Source organism: Pogona vitticeps, chromosome 6, assembly GCF_051106095.1.
Source record: "Pogona vitticeps strain Pit_001003342236 chromosome 6, PviZW2.1, whole genome shotgun sequence".
Taxonomy (NCBI): Eukaryota; Metazoa; Chordata; class Lepidosauria; order Squamata; family Agamidae; genus Pogona; species Pogona vitticeps.
The window spans coordinates 1,863,818-1,880,644 of NC_135788.1; the positions used below are offsets into that span (position 1 = coordinate 1,863,818).

Here is a 16,827-nt window from a genome sequence, read left to right on the forward strand (position 1 = left end):
TAACTCTGCTCTCTTGTTCAGCTTAGTATCTCTCCTAGAACCACTGCATTAAAAGTACGAAGCCTGCATGCACACTAAGGCTCTCCTGACAGTCTTACCTATCATCGGTAGATATATTTATTTTTTGATTCCTTGCCGGTTCCGAACAGGGTCCATCTGATACAATATCTGGCTGTGGATCCAGTGGTTGGGAGTTCAGTCCCTCCCCCCCCCCCCGTGCCTCCCAGTTGTAAAATTATATCTGAGACTGAGAACAGATCCTGGTTCTCCTCTGTAGGACTCCCTTTTCAACTTGTTGAAAAGTGCTCTCCTCTCTCCCCTCCGTCTTCTTTTCTCAAGGCTAAAGATGCCCCGTTCTTTCAGTCTTTGCTCACAGGGCTTGGTTTCCAGTCCCCTGATCATCATCCTTCTTGCCATTCTCTGAACCTGCTCCAGTTTATCGGCATCCTTCTTCAAGTGCAATGTCCAGAACTGGACCCAGGACTCCAGAGGAGGCCTAACCAGTGTTGAATATGGGTCGTGTGGGGTGTCTAGTACCTCATTGGGATTTGGAGACTCTATTTCTGTCCATGCAGCCTATAATCACATTGGCCTTTTCTGCAGCCACATGGCACGGTTGGCTCATCTTCCACTTGTGATCTACAACTATTCCAAGACCCTTCTGGCTCGTAGCATTCCTGAGCCAAGTATCCTCCATTTTGTAACTGCATTTGTCCCCCCCCCCCCAGTGTAGAACTTTGCGCTTACCCCTCTTCCATGTCATCCTGTCATTTTCAGCCCCGTGTTCGAGCCTCTCTGAGTACAATTTCTACTTTCCCAGCTCTTCCCCCCCCCCCCCCCGCGCAAGTAAAGACAGCCCTTGGGTGCTCAGGGGCCGGCATTTCTCCCAAGCCCCTGGATTCCCATTTTTGTGTAAAAGGAGCCACAAGAGCCGAACGGGGCCGAAGGAAAAGGGGTGAAGATTCGACCTCACGGAAGCGAGGGGTGGGAGAGTTGGGGTGGGTGGACATGATCGGCCTTGTGTGTCAGCAGCACCCATCCTTTGCCCAACCTGAAATCCAAATAATCTCCTGACTGGTCAACTTCTATTATATATATTTTAAAAAGTATTTTTCAGTGGAATCTCTTTTTATGACCTATAGGTTTTTCTCCCATTCGTCATCCACTCAGGCCCGCTTTCCCTTTCCCTGGGGCTTGTGAGCATTCCAGCTGCACGTGGTCTTGTGTTGAGGGACTCTTAACTTAATGAGAAAGGGCGGTGCTTTTCCTTCCCGAGAATCTCTCAGACATCCGAGGGGTAAAGTGTCCGTCCTTCAGCATTTTCTGCTGGGCCTCCCATCTTTTTTTTTTTTTTTTTGGTGAGCATACAGGCAGCCTGTCCTCTTCATGGCTTCCGGTTCCATGTTTCTCAGCCTTGGGTCTCCAAGAGTTCTAGAACTACAGCTCTCAGGAACGGCTAGTGGAGAAGGCTTCCGAGAGTTTTAGTCCAAGAACCTCTGGGTGACACCCAAGATCAGGAATCCTGGGGCGGTTTGCTCCAAAGCGCCAGGATTCAGCGGCCGTTGCCTTTGGAGGCTTCCCGTTCCTGGGTTTGCAAAGCACAGACCCCAAGATCAAACTCCAGAGGTGACCGTGTACGTGACGGCACAGGAAGCCTTCTCTTACGATGATGATGATGATAATGGATCAGGGTTTGACAAACCCGGCAGATAAGTGGAAAGGTTAGGGCTGCTCTGGAAGTGAATTCTTCCTTTCCATTAACGGTGGTTCTCAGGATGGGCATCAGAACATGTCAGGGTCACGAGAGGAGGGGGGCCATCAGGGTGGTGAGGATGATGGAGGTTAAAAAGGGGCAGTCCTGCTCGGATCGTGGAATGCCAGACCTAATAGTCTGTTCAATGGCAGGTTTCAGAAAAAGTTACATTTTCTGCGACAGCTCCTGGAATGCCCCAGCCGGTATGGGAGATTCTGGGAATTTTAAACACTCCCTTCCCCCCAAAAATGTAACTTTTCAAGAGTTCTGCCCAGGTTCTTTTGTACCTACAGGCCTTTCCATGAGTTTGGCTTTGAACCCAGGTCTCCTCCCTCTGACCCCCGTGGAGTCAGGTAGCCAAGCCAGCCCTTTGCTCCCGAGTGTCCCCAGCCCTGGGTCCCTGCCTCGCGTCTTTCCGAAGGTTCCCCACCAGCTTGTCTGAGCCCGTGTGAAACAACCCCAGTTGTGTGTTCTGACATCCAGCTGCCTTTCCTGTCATTTTGCTGCTGCTGCTGCTTTATTTTTTATTTCTTTATTTATTTTTAAACTCTCATGATGTGAAAGTCACCCTCCATTTGTCTCCATTTAGGCAAAAGTAGAGAGAAAGGCTGAGTCAGCCGGGGCTGCCCGAAAGCCTGAACTCAATGCAGTCTCTAAAACGGCTACCACTAAAACAAAAGAGGGGTCCCAAAAGCAGCCCAATGGGAAAGTGAGTCCTCTTTTAGCCTTCTATCACTTGGGAGAGGAAAGGACGAACTCTTCTGCTGTGTTGATATGATTTTTCTCCACTCCACCTTGGGTCACTTTCCCCCCCCTCCTCACCCCCCCTTGACTTTCTATGCCTTTTTTTTCCTGGTCCCCGGCACACTCTTCCCAGGGGGGCCCTTCCCTCTTTCTGCACGCCGCCACCTTACGCTTTGTCTCTCCTGTTCTGCCGCTGGGGGACCTGCCCCGTAGAGTGTATTTTTCTTCTAACAGGCCTTGAAGCAGAGGTCCAAACCGCTTTGCTTTGGGAGTGACCGGAGGGTGCTTGCCGAGAGACGAACCAACTGGGGTGATGAGGGGGCAGCGGCTTGGAACCGTCTGTGCGGGCGGGGATGATGGCGAGCGAGCTTCTTTCCTTTTCCCGAGCCCCAAAGAACCCCAGCATCCTCCCCTCCTCCCAGTTAGCCTTCCTCCCTGACCCCCCCTCCCAAAGAAACATCGGGGCCTCTTCTGTGCAGCCCCTCCACGGAGTGCTTGAGAAATGACTCTTGAAGGGAGGGGCTTGTTTGGCCACGCACTGTCGTTTCTGCACATCTGGAGGAGGAGAAGGCCTGTCCCTGGGCGTAGCGAGGTGTGACTCGGGACTGCATGTGCTCCCGTCCGAAGGAGAGCGTCCGCTCGGCTTCCTCCCCCAGCCCCCTCGGTTGAAGACAAAGGACAGTTTTTCATCTAGTCGGGCCGGGATGTCTTCGGCCCTCCAGAGGTTGATGAACTACTGTCCCCATCCTCCCCAGCCTTGGGGGCAGGGCTGACTGAAGCTGACGGGAGATGGAGTTTTAACAGCCTTCACCCGACTCTGATGCAGAGAAAGGATCAGCTGCAGGAGTCCCCCTCCCCCCCCCACCTCCAATGTCAGGCAGAATGTGGGAATGATATTCCGTGTTCGGATTGCGTGTTTCGGGATTCCTCGGGCAGGGGGCGGGGGGGGATTTCTGGGATTTCCCCACCCCCTGTGAGTGCTGTTTCCGAGCTCTTGTCTGCATATCTAAGGGGGCAACTCTGCGACCCATTGGACCTTAAGCCTCAGGGATATCCTTCTTGCCCCAGACCCAGGAAGGCAGATGCTCCAGGCGGAAGCTTCCTTACTGGTGGGGTCCCCTGCCCACTTCCTCCCGTGCCTGTGAGGGGCCCCCGCATCCTGCCCTTGGAGTAGACGGTGTGCCCCGTGGTTGTCAGTGAAGATCGCCACCTCCAAAGCTGCCCTGATGGGTCAGAGGCACGCCCTGCGGCAGGCAGGATGGGAGAGGGTCGCTGTCCCCATCCCGTTCCTCTCTTGCCACCGACGGCCTTGGCGCTTCGTCAGCTCCTCTTGGCCGTTCCAACACAGCCGTTTTTGTGAGACTCTAATGGGCTCTGCGGCTCGTTCCAGCTTGTCCAGAACACAGACAATGCCTCTGTTTTGCTGGCAGGGAAAGCTGGCCCTCATTAAGTTGAACTTTGCTAGTTTTGTCAGGAAGGGGGTGCAGCCTCTGCCAGGGTGCCAAGGCTTTGTCGCTCTGCTTCGGGCAGGCCGAGTCCCTGCGGGGAGGTTTGCCAGATGGGGGCAAAAGTTTGAGGGTGGAGGTCTTGGGGGGGAAAAAGAGGCAGATGGCCAGGGACAAGTCCCCATCACGGTTCTCACCCATGCTAGTAAAACATGGACCTTTTCTCTCCCTCTCCTCCCCCTACCTCCTGCGTTGTGTTGTGCATGGCTGACCAATGGCCTTTATAGTTCCCCTGAAGGGGGTCCTACCTCCTTCCCCCCCCCTCCGTGAGTCATCAGGCCTTTCCAGACTTTTTGGGACTGATCACTCCCAAAGTCCCCCCCCCCCGGACCCCCATCTTGAGTGGAGGGTGGCCTGAACTGTAGACCTGATAAGTTGCTTTTCCAAGCTCTGGGTTCGTCCTACCATTGTTCCCCAAGCAATCTGGATGTGATAAAAGTTTTGGGAACAACTGGGGGGGGGCTCCCTTCCCTCTCTTCCCCCTGCAGCCCCCTCAGGAGGCTTCGCCCACAGTTGGGCTCCAAACAGTCTGTTCTCTCTTGGAGGCACGAAGGGAGAAGCGGCTGCTGTCCTTCCGCCTCGTCCTTCCTGCTTCGGTGGAAAGGGGTCACGGGGCCCCTCCGCCAACTGTGTGGGCACCCAGGCCAGCTGGCTGCCCCTCCACACTTACGTTCCAGAGGGGTAGCCGTAGAAAAAGAAGGCCGTGCAGCACCTTAAAAGCTGCCACTTTCATTGTGGCAGTAGCTCAGAAGGCCTTTTGTTTCTCTTCAAGTAAGGATAATTAAAGGAGGGAGAAACTAGAAACAAAATATTTCCAAGTTGCACAGCCAAATGGTAAAACTGAACCTGTTCCAGCCAAATGCAGGAAAGGTTTGAACAGCAGTTGCTGGGTTAAAACAGCTGCCCGGGCCTTGCCTGGTCCCTTCTTACCCAGGAAGCAAGAAAAGCCAAGCCAAGCAGAAGCCACCACACTAGCAAGGTCCTTTTCCTTAAGAAATGCTTGGAAGCTGGTTTGTGAGATGTGTCCCCACCACCACCACCACTGCTGGCAGCGTCTTGCAAGATCGTTGGTCGTACCGAGAGAGATGAGTGGCTCTTCCATGTTGTTTTCTCCCACCACCACCCCGCTGTAAGAGAGGCTCCCTGTGGTGGATCTTGGCCTCGTCTGATAAAGACTTCTGCCTGTCTGCCTGCCGAGGCGGGAGTGTGGACTTGAGTCAACCTGTAGTTCAGTCGTGACCCCTTAGTCATTGCACGCCGGTGCTCTGACTGAACCTGTCAGTGGACTGTCGCAAGGTTGGTGAAGTCGGCCACGCATGATCGAAGCCACCTTGTCTTGAGGTAGTCAGGAGTTACACCGTGCCTTCCTGTTGGAGCGCCTGAGGCCAGGAGATGCAGGACGCTGTGCCCACACGCGTGTTTCACGGGCGTTGTGCTCTTCCTCCACCCCGCTGCCTCTGGGTGATCACGTCCTCGCCAGCAGCCGTGTGCTCTTTTCTCAGACGAGGCTGGCCAAGGAGGCCCACGGCGGCGCCTTGGATCGCCCGGAGGAGGCAGGGAATGGAAGTGTGCAGACACCTGCAGGACCCACCCGTGCAGGCACCGGGCTGAACCGCAGTTTGTGTGCCCGTCTCTAGATGAAACTACTTCCCTTTTGGGGGTGTCCTTGCAAGAGAGAGCCTCCCTCTGTGTGCGTGTGCATGTGCTGGCTTGGAAGACACGCGGTGGGGTTTGCCTCGGCGTCCTTGGCCCTTACCCCCATTTGCTTAGCTGCCTGGTTGGTTCCTTTGCTTCCTCTTGTCCCTCTTTCTCTGTGTCCCTCCCTTGTCCGTGTTTGTTCACGCTTCGTCCTCGGAGTCAGGTTCGAGTTCTAACACACGCTCTCTTGTCTGTCCTCTGCTCCTCCTCCTCCTCCTCCACCGCCGCCGCTGTGTCGGAGTGTTGCTCCCTGGAGAGAGAGAGAGTTCTAACCATCGCTCTTCCCTTGTGTTGTTCTTTCCATCTCTGCGATGCTCCAGGTCCAGATAGTCTCCAAAAAAGCCAACTACAGCCACGTGCAGTCCAAGTGTGGTTCCAAAGACAATATTAAGCATGTCCCTGGAGGTGGGAATGTAAGTATCAGGGGCTCTGGACAACTGTCTGTTTCTACTAACGCACTCCTCCTCCTCCTCCTTCTCCTCCTTCTGGTTGTGTCTGTGTATCTCTCTCTGTATGTGTGCATGTATGTGGTCTTTCTCCCCCCCCCTCCAACCAGAGCATTTTCATGGGATTCCTTCCTTGATCTTTAAATTAAAAAAAACACACACATACACACATATGAAAGAGAATCACACTAGAAGTAAGGGGTGGTTGGGACCCTTGTACCCTGAATGACAGCTGGGTGTGTTGAAGAGCATGAGACACTTTGCACACTTGTTAAAAAGCAGCCGTTGGTGGTGAACAGTGGAGCTTTTGTGAGCCGTGGGGACATTTTGAGGACAACTGTGATGTAATGTGAGAGGTGTCACCGTCTTTCTCTGTGACACAGGGTGGACCCAAGGGTACACGCAGTGTTCCAAATCGGGGTCCGTTTCTCTCTCTCTCTCTCTTCTCCTCCTCCTCCTCCTGCTCCTCCTCCTCTTCTTCTTCAGATTGGAAGCTGTGGCATCTGGAGGTTTGTTGCAGGCTAAGATTCCTACGTGTGGACTCTTGAACCTGTTAGCTTACATGGTGCTCCTCTGGAGCGGGCATAGGTGTGGACTGGAATCCTTTACCTTGGCCTCTTCTTGGTGAATGAAAAACTGGCTACCACCAGGCCCTGCTTGCCAGCTGCCCATATTTATGGCATCCTTTCTTTTCCTTAAGCAACACCTTCCAGGAAAGCTTCGGGGGACTGAAAGCTGAGCACCTTCTGGGAGTCCCTTGCCGGCCTTCTCTTTGACTTTTCAAAACCCAAATAGCGCTTTTCTACAGCGGGCTTGCCAGTGTTTAATATACTGCTTTCATACATCAGTTTAGTCTACTTTGAGGTGCAATGTTTTAACTACAGTTTTTTTAACAATAAAAATGGAAAGATTTTATTTGGCCCTCTTGTTCCGGTGCTGTCCAGTAGACAGGTACTTAGCGAAGCATGAAAAGGAATAGAAATGCGGAAGGGTAACATGTTAGCCGTCAGGGTCCGTCCAGTGAGCAGAAGAGAGGTGCTTTTTTTAACCGGCCGTGGCATCCATCACGTCCTCTTGGCCCCATGCCGAGCTGTGTCATGAGGAGAAGCCCGAGTGCCCCCCCCCGCCACCCCAGTATCCAGATGATCCAGGTCTTGGTACCAACCAGTGACAGAGAGGGATAGGCACCGTGGCAAAATCTCCCTCCTGCAATACAAAGTCTACTTCCCTGAGCAGGAGATCCTTTATGGAGGAAATGGTCTCCAGTGCCATGGTGTTTTTCCAACTCCTGCTCAAGGTCAGAGCTTGGCTGGAAGCTTTCAGTGTTTATTTTCTGGGGTTTCGCGACATCTTTTTGCCTCTTTAGTGGCAAAACTGAGATAGAAAAAGTGGAAGAATAGGACGTTCTCTGGGAGGTGCCTTCCTGTCTCCTTTTCTTGGCTTCTTAGTTCTTGGATCTTGGCAGGGGTTGACCATGGCATTGCAGATTCCACAGGGGAATTCAGACCAAAAGGGCATGGCAAGAACTTGTGGCAGGATGCCTTATAAACTCAAGAGGTTTACTGAATTCCATAGGCCACACGTTTGTACGGACTTGTCTTGTATTTGTCTTTTGAAATGGAAAGAGAAGGCAGGCAGGCTGGCTCGTAACTTAGTGTGCACCCCAGCAAACGTGTGGTTTTTGTGTGTGCCAGGGAACCTTTATATTCTGTGTGGAATCAGTCATGTGAACTCCCCTTTATTTTGCCGTCTGTGTGAACCATATACAGACCAGATATTCTGGTGACTAGACACCAGACACTATCTCCTCAGTGAAACCCCAGTTTGATAGATCGATGGAAGACTCTGTCTTTTGTGCTAAAATAAATGAATGTCAAAACCTAATGTGGCTTGGCAAGAAAAGTTGGGCCCTGTAGCCTGTATCAATCACGGCAAATTTGCATCGCTCCTCTTAATTTGCATGACTCATTTTGGTGCCCTCCCCTTCACCGATGTTTTGCATAATTTAGATTTTGTTAGGGCACTTAAGGTTGCTGCTGACAGCCCTATCCATGCGGGAGTGGCTCTTGTACTCCCAGGCCTAGCTTGACGCTCATGAGGTCTAGAATACTTGCTCTTTTCTTAGAATGGAAAGCTGACATGCACAGGCAGTGAAGACCTGCAGTTGTGGTTCAGTGGAGTTTGTCTGTACGTCTTCTCCCTCTGCGTAGCTTTCGGACACATCTAATAGTAACCCTTGTGGCACTAAAGAGATATGGGAGTCTTTCAGCTCCGTGGCTGGTTTCTGAAGATAGCTTGTTTTTGAAAAGGAAGACGCTGTGCGCTTAAGGTGCTCCTCCTCTACTCATAAGTAGTGAGATGTCTGTTGATTTGGCGTGATTTCTGCAGAGGTTCTCAGGGAAGAGCATGGAACAAAGGATTTCTGCTGGGACCCATTAATCAGTGTGAAGCTTGAACGCCATGTTTAAAGGCCGCTGGGGTGAGATTCCTTTTGCATTTGGCTTCAGGGAAAGTCTTGGGAGCTCAGGGGAAGAGACTTCGTGGTCCGCACTGTGAGGTTGCCCCACGTTGTGCTTCGCATGGCAGACGATATCCCCTTGACTTTGTCGGTGTTAATGAGCCTCCCCTTGTGTTGAAGCGCCTGCCTGGTTTCAGAGGCGAGAAATGCATTCCCTCTTCGGCTGCCTTTTATAAAAACCATGCTTTTTCTCTGACACAAGAGAAGGAGGGAGTTCCCTTCCTGGTTTTTGCCTGATTAGGAGTAAACTGTGCTTTTAGATCGTGGGTCGGGGGCAGGAGCAGGTTCCTTGGGCACCTGTAAAGGGGACGATAGCGCTGCTTTCCTCTGGTGAGTGTTCGTGTGCTTTCACGATCCACTCGGGCTTTGCAGTGTGGTTTGAACTGCTGAGCCAGTCCTGCGGAACTGAAAATAGTTTACACCAAAGGTGTTGATTTATGTTGTGCATCATCTTTAATAGGTTTGTGCCTTGGAAGGCAAGTGGTGGGAAGGCGAGATCCATGGGTTGGACCCAGTTAGCTAGTGCTTTTCCGTGCAAAAACCGTTTCTAGCCGTGGTGCCAGCCTGCGAGCCCTTTGCCGATCAGGTTTAAGAGCTTTCTCGGAACTGTCAACCTGGAGCGTCCGTAGAACCAGAAAGGATGCAGAATCTCGCTCTTAACTCTGGTCTGCAAAGGTGGGCCATTGGAGTGGAGCTTTTTTTGAATCTTTTGGTGGAAAGGAGCTTCCGTATATGGAAAAAAAATACCCTTTCTTTTCTGAGCTTCTTTGCACACTTTTCTGTGGGTAGACTTTTCTTTTCTTCTTTGACCTGTGAAGCTCTCTGCCTTTCTCTCTTGCAACAACAACTGTAACAGCAAGAGCTGAACTGCTTGCAAAGGTGGTGCTCCAGTCATATGTGCTGAATCTGACCCTGTCGCCTCCATCTTTCCTGTCCGGTTCCTTTCCTTACCTGGAGCTTCAGCGCTTAGTCCAGAGAATAAAGTGCTTGTTGTTTTCAGGTTCCAAATGCCCCCAAACTGGCTTCGGGCAACCACTCCCAGCCGTCCACCGCCCCCAGACCCGGCCAGGGCAGTACCAATGTGAGTAAATCTACCGCAGTGGCCAGCTTGGCCTTTGACATGACGGGGTTCTTCACCCTTTTTCCAGTTTCATGGGACTTGGGAAGCCTGCCACCCTCCCCGGGCACCCCTGGGCAGTTTTCAGCAGTGGCCGTTGAGCCGTTCCTTGAGCCATTGGTCCAGCCGGCCCCACAGGACAGCCTTGTATACCTCAACTTGTGGCTGGTGGGGCAAAGGGGCGACAGGTAGCTGCTGGCACCGTCTTCCATGGCGCACGGACAAGATGTGCACCCAAACCTGGGTTGCTGTTCAAGGAAAGAAATAGCTAAGTCTCCCTGCTCTCTGGTGGGCCACTCCTTGCTTTAAAGCCCTGCACTGTTTCCCAAAAGAGCTGTTGATGGCCGTAAAAATCTCCAGAGAAACAGGAACTGTTGGCCAGAGAAAGAGGGTGCATAAATTTAATCCATAGTGCCAGGTGCATCCCTGTCTTCAAGATCAGGCGGCCTTCGGTTGGGGGCAGAGATGAAAATGCCTTTGGGTGCTGAAGGATGCTGCCAGCCAGAGCCCGCAGGATACGTCTTGCAGAGTTTAGAAAAGTTAATTCTCTCACGATGGGTCCCAGAATCCCCTTGACAGGCATGGCCATTTAGGGCTTTTCTGAGCTCTGATCCCCAGCTTTCTTGTACTGAGTCCTCAGAAGCAGCCCTTGAATTGATTCTGCTTTTGCCTTGAGGTTTATTGGTCCGGCCACAACTAAAAACAAAAGGATGCCATTCTTCAGAGATTTAGTGTCATGATTTGCTGGCCATCTGGTTGCTGGCTGAAACATGAACATGTGAGGGAAGTGCTTGAGACAGCTGCTGACAAGAAGGGGTGGCTGGGCCGGGCTGGGGCCAGGTGGGTCTCCAGCATAAGGTCCCCATCGTCTCGGGCCCAGCCCAGCCCAGAGGTCTGGCGAAACCTCTTCCCTCCTTCCCTTTCGTTGCCCTGTCTCCCCTCATCATTGCCTCCCCCCCCCGCTCTCCCCAACCCTAATTCTTTGAAAGTTGGAATGCATTATGCAAAGTTGATTAGGTTTGCATAATATATTCCGAGCACATATATTCTGGACACTCGGCACAAAGATTTCTCCACCGTTGCCCAGAGGCTGGCGTTCTGTAAGAGCCATATCCTGGTGCCGGCTCTTGAGAATTTAATACACCTGGTCCCCGTCTAGTTATGGGGATGGTTTTAATGTGCTTTAAAAAAACCTGAAGACATTTTGTCAGATGCTTAGTGGTGCACCACGCAACAGCAGTTGATGCTATGGCTAGACACAGATCTGTCTATTTTTGGCTGCTCTCCTGCCTTGCATTTTATGCAGCTTATTAACTTTTTAATGATGGCTTTCAAGGGGGCGTTGAGAAACCCCTGCTGCATTTGGTGCACAAGTCCTCTCACCTCTCCAGTTTGTTTGTTTTTCCCCCGTTGTTGTGGTTGCCAACTCCTGGGATACTGGAAGCACTTGCGTTGCAGAAGGCAACCAGCAAGCCTAATGGGAAGAAGATGCCGGGACAGCAACGAACACCCAGATCTAAGTGTTTTGAAATGTCTGCAAAGTCTTCGGAACTGTGCTGGGGTGGCCGATTCCTGACATGCCCCTTCTCCTCCTCCCGCTTCTTCTCCTGCAGGTCCAGATCCTAAACAAGAAGATTGATTTGTCTAAAGTATCCTCCAAATGCGGCTCAAAGGCAAATATCAAGCATAAGCCAGGTGAGAAACAGGAAGAGGCAAAGGACCCTGGGGGGGGGGGGTCAGGGATTGGGGTCAGGGAGAGGAGGCTCTGCTGAGCCAAAGTGTGTCCCTTCACCCCCCTCTCTCTGGAGGCACCCCCTCCCCTCTTGCTGCTTAAATGAGACCACCACCACCACCACCACCACCACCCCCTGGCTGGCGGATCATACCCACCCCTGGCTGGTTCATTCTGTTCCCATGCCGCCCCTTAGGGAAGCCTGCCAGCAGGGGGTGAGGACAACAGTGCCTCCCGCCCCGGGGGGCTCAGCACCTGATGCTCTGGAGGAGGCCGCCTCAGAGGCTGGAAGTGGTCTAATGGGGTGGGTCCCCGCAAGAGGGTCGGCGTTGGCTCTGGTTTGGACTTGTCAGGCCTCTCCCCTGATCTCGCCCACCACTCCATATTCCCCCCCCCACCGCCTCTTGTCGGAGCAAGGCTCACTCCTTCCTTGAGCTCTCTGAGGAGGCCCCTTTCCCCTGACCTGTCCACCCTTCCACTTCCCTGGGTGTGACCCCCACTGGGCTTTAAGGGACAAGCTCTCCCCTGTCTTCTTTCTCCACACCAGCTGTCCTGTTGCGCACGGCTCTCTTTTTTAAAAAAATCTAAGCCAAAGAGCTCCGTCGGCTGTGATCTTTCCTCCGAGGAGAATTCCTTCGGCCCTTGTTCAGTCCAGCTGCCCGTTACGCCTTTCCGGGGGTGTGTGTATCCTCCTGTATGTGGCCACCCCAGCGTTTTGTGTGAAGCCAGGACGATGTTGGTCTCCCATTGCACGTGGATCAGGGCGCGGTGTCTGTCCGGATCCTTCTCTTTGGCCTTATAGAGGCGTGGAACCTGAAGCCGTCCTGCAGACCCTGCCTGGAATAACCCCCTCCCTCTGCTTTGTGTTCCAGGGGGTGGAGATGTGAAGATCGAAAACCAGAAGTTGAACTTCAAAGAGAAGGCCCAGGCCAAAGTGGGCTCGCTGGACAACGTGGGGCACGTCCCAGCTGGGGGCACAGTGAAGGTATGTGTTGGGTGCCCCACCCCACCAGCCCCACGGGTCCCCCTCCCTCCTTTCCCACCCTATATATATACCCTGTGTGGCCACTCGTCAATCCTCCTGTCAGCCATTGCACCTTCACGTCCATTTACATCATCCCTCAGGAAGGAAAACTGCTGGACAGACACTCTCAGGGCTGTTCTCATGGGGAGGGGGGGACAGCATGCCCGGCCCTGAAAGGCTGTGTGTGGCGGCAGCAGACCTGTCCTTTTCCCCTGCCCCCAGATATACAGTGGGACCCTGCAGGATCTGTATCCACTGATTCACTTCCCCACAGCCTGAAAATATTAAAGATATTGAAAGACAAATCCTAGAAATATACATTTCTAAAGATTAAGTTACAAAAACTGGTCACTAGGGGGAGCCAGAGACAGTGTTATGTATAGTATTTGCTCTTAAAATAGTGTTTGCTATTATCCGCGTTTTTCAGTATCTGCAGACCAGCTTGCAATCAATCCCCCACAGATAAGGGAGTCCTACTGTATACACATGCATGCTCCCACTCTGATACTGGAGGAGGCATAGTTCAACTGGTGGGCTCAGGCATTCCCCCCCCTTGTGCCAAATTATGTGGGTGGGTGGGTGTGAAAAAGGTCAAGAGCAGCCACTTCCTTTCCAGATGGAAGTGTCTCGATTCTGCCGCCCCCCTTTTCAGGTTCTGTTCTGGTCCTCTGGGGGTCTCAGGGACCCAGCTGTTCTGGGACTGTTCCCCTCCATTTCTCCCCTCCATGAACACAGTTGTTAAAGGGAAGAGGCAAGCCATCACCTGCGGATGTTTCTCCAGGGTGTTTCACCCTCCCCTCATCAGCCTGGCTAATTCCCCCAGTTCTTTGCCACCATCGGGATAAGGGAGCAGGAGGGGGCAGGCAGGCCAGGCTCCTAAAATCCGTGGGCAGTTAGTTGGAGTAGCCAGAACTGACTGTCAGTCTTGACCCTGGGATCCCGGCGCTCAAGAGGGGCCATTAAGACCCTCGTGAGCTGGAATCCGGGCAGAAGTTGCTTTGGAGGGGACGCGCCCAGAGCCAGCAGGAGGTGGGCGATGGGTGTCTGCAGCCAGGAGGGATGCTGGACCTGATTTCTGGCTCACAGGCACGATGCAAGGGTGTTGCGTCCTGGCCCATTCCTCGCACTCCCCTTCCTTGGCCTTTTACAAGAACATCGCCGTGTCCCCTCTCACCATCCTTGGATGGGCTGGGGCATGAAAGAGGAGAGGGAAAGGCCTGCGGAGAGAGAAGGGAAGGCCGGAGGTGGGTTTCGAGAACCGAGGGGAAGGAATTGGGAGAGTTCTTAAGGAAGAGAGAGGTCAGCAGGTGGGACTCCATCATCTGCCCCGGAAAGGTCGCGGCAGGGAGAGAGCAGAGCCGGCTTTAGGCAACAGCCGCAGGGACCTAAAAGAAGGCGTGGAGAGAGAGAGCATGTTTTAGAGTGCTGAGGGACCAAACTGGGTCTGCCTCCTTCCAGCACCCGTAAATCCCAATCGGCCCCACCCCCACCCCGACCGTCTCTCCCTGTCGTTGTGCCTCATTCCACTCCATGCCCATCCTTGTATTGACGCCTCATTGTCCTCCCCACCCCATTGTTTCATTGTAGACTGAGGGGGGTGAGGAGGCGGCCCCGCAGAACGGAGCTGTGACCGCCCCCCCGCCAGGCAGCGGGGCCAGGCAGGAGAATGGCGTAGGGCCCGCCGCGCCCCTTCAGGGCAGTGGTGACCAAAGGGAAATGCAGAGCTTCGACACTCACATACAAGAAACAAGTAAGTACCAGGCCCTCTCTTTCCGCCCCCTCTGGCCAGGCTGTGCAGCAGCTGGGGGGGGGGGAGAGAGAATGACCGGGGTGGGAAAAGGGGAGGGGGGAGAGTGTGCACTTTGCAACCCTGGGGGGGGCAGTCTGGTGGTGGGTGGTGGTGGAGTTGAAGCCTTTGCAAATAAAACAACCCCTCATTTCTTAGAGGGTCATTGGGCAGGAAGGGTTGGAGGTAGGGCTAGATCGCTGAGCTGTGGATGAGCCGCCCCCCCTTACATGCACACACATGCACACACCTATTTTTCATCAGGTGCATCTCGCACTTTTTTTTGCCTTGCTAATTTTGTTAATGAAGCCAATTGCCTTTTATTTTCCAGGCATCTAACGATGACATTCTGGTATCGCCTTCCGCCCCTTGTCCTGTCTCCCCCCCCCCTCCCTCCCTCCTACACCCCCTCCCGAAACCCTCCCCCCATCTCCCGCCCCCCCTCCCGTGTCGCTGCAGATTGAGTCCCACCAGCTGAAGTTCCGTGAGAAGGCCAAGGCCCGCACGGACCACGGCGTGGACGTCGCCCTCGTCTCCAAACCACCCCCCGTCTTTTCCGGCGGCTCTTCCTCCCGGCGTAGCACCTCCGTCAGTGAGAGCCTGGGCTCAGCCACGGCCTCCTCCACTTTGCCACCGCCGCCAGCGTCGCCTCCCCTGCGGCCGGGGCCCCCCATGGAAGAGACCTCGGCCCCCGCTCTTCTTTCTCCGCAAGGCTTGTGACTCTGCCCCCCCACCGCGCCCCCCCACTTGCCTCCTGCCCCTTTGGGCCAGGCTTGACTCCCTTAACCCCGGAGCCCGGCTTTGACCCAGGGAAAGGGAGAGGGGGGAAACCACTAACCCCACACACACACACCTTGGAGCCTCCGGAGCGCCCATCGGCCCTTTGCAGGCACGTGGTCTTGGGCCTGCAGGAACAGCCAAGGTTCCCCCCTCCCCACCTTGGTCTCTGTTCGGAAGGGGGGGCCGCGGTGGCAGATATGAATTACAAATGTCTTCCGGTCTCCCCTGCAAACGTCGGATGCTTCTGGACTGGTGGTGGTCGGGAGGGCCGGTGAGCTGTGCCCATGGGTGGGTGGGGGGAGCCCAGGTGGCATTTTTTATTTCATTTTAAAGGGGGAAGGCAAGCTTTGGCCCCCTTCCTTTCTGGCCCCTCCTCCTCCCGCTGGTCCCCTTCCCTCTTTGCTGCAGCATCTCCCGCTGCTTCCCTGTTTGGATTCCAGTCTATATTTATTCTTACATGTATTTCACGCTCCCTTGGAACTCTTTCAGCTCCATTAACCCTTTTCCGGCTCATTTTCTTTTCTCCTTTCATGGTGATAAAAACGTTACTGATGACTGTCGCTCTCTTGCAGGCTCACACATTTCTCTCTCCCTCCCTCCCCCTGCCATGCCCCCCCACCTTCCTTGCCATAGGAGAATTAAAAAAAAAAACCAAACCCTTAACCACTGCTGCAGCGCTGCGGGCTTCTTATCGACATATCCAGCCATTTTAACTGTGTTCTCTTTTATTTTGTTTTTCTCTTTCGTGTGGTGGTTATTTTGTGTGTGTTTAAAATAACTTCTGAAATGACGGAGCAGAATTGCATTAACGCCAGGTTGACTGAACGTCGTAAGGATGCCTCGGGGGGGGAGGGTGGCGCGTCTTATCCGCGGAGGGGTTGAACCAGCTTGCTGCAGAAGGGCCAGGGGGTGGCTGCTTTAGGGTGCTGTTCCTGGCATCCTGCAGATATCCCACCGAAGACTTAATTCCTCGCCCACCCCCTGCAACCCTTATGGATTCTTATGCTTTGCTCCTGTAGATTCGGCAGGGGGAAGGAATCAGTTTAATCCATGTAGCTGTGGGTTGGGGTTTGGGGTTGGGGAGCTCCCTGGTGTCAGAGATGCTGCAGATGAAATCCTTCCTTCTCAAGAAGGTGGTTTTTTGATGGCAGAGAAATAATTGAGTGGGGAAGGGACTCTGAGCATTCCCTCCCTCGAGAGACTGAGAACAAGAGGGTCTTTGGAAAGTGTGTGAAGGTCTGGAGAGGCAGAGACGGGGCGAGCGGGCGAGAGCAAGCTTACCAGAAGGTGTGCAGACACACACACACACCCCTTGGCTATTTATGACAGTTAGATTTTGAGCTCCTCCTTTCACCTTGCAAATGACACTAAAAATAAAAAAGGACATGTAAATAAAACTTTTTAAATTGTGTATTTTGAGGATCGTGAGGAATTCTCATTTAAATTTGAAAAACAAAATCAGACCGCAGAGGACAAAGACTTGTGGGAGCTGGGCAAGCAAGCTGGCCAGCCGGCCGGCCGACTTTGGGGCCCAGAAGTAGGAAACAACCGGAGAGGAGAGAGAGAGAGAGAGAGAGGCAAAAAGACACAAGGCCAACACCCCACCCAGGGCCCCCCCTCTCCCTCTTGTCAGGATGTTTCTCAATGACACTGCAAATCCCAGGGTCTGCTTTCACACACAAAAAACCAATTGCACTTGTGGCTGTTCTGTTTTTATATATTAT

General features: G+C 53.4%; 1 protein-coding gene across 33 annotated transcripts in view; it reads left to right on the forward strand.

The window, feature by feature from the left end:
• The window catches only part of MAP4 (microtubule associated protein 4), a 180,209-nt gene extending 164,490 nt beyond the window's left edge, over positions 1-15,719 (forward strand). For 24 of the 33 annotated variants that reach the window (XM_078378356.1, XM_078378372.1, XM_078378387.1 and 21 more), the window contains 6 exons: positions 2,343-2,462; positions 6,021-6,113; positions 9,665-9,745; positions 11,395-11,476; positions 12,386-12,498; positions 14,783-15,719. In XM_078378356.1, coding sequence (XP_078234482.1) covers positions 2,343-2,462; positions 6,021-6,113; positions 9,665-9,745; positions 11,395-11,476; positions 12,386-12,498; positions 14,783-15,043 — 750 coding nt within the window. In that variant the 3' untranslated portion in view covers positions 15,044-15,719. Of the gene's footprint in view, positions 1-2,342; positions 2,463-6,020; positions 6,114-9,664; positions 9,746-11,394; positions 11,477-12,385; positions 12,499-14,124; positions 14,288-14,654 lie in introns of all 33 variants that reach the window. The other 9 variants (XM_073002731.2, XM_073002726.2, XM_078378361.1 and 6 more) reach the window with 9 other exon arrangements.
• Positions 15,720-16,827: the final 1,108 nt, after the last annotated feature.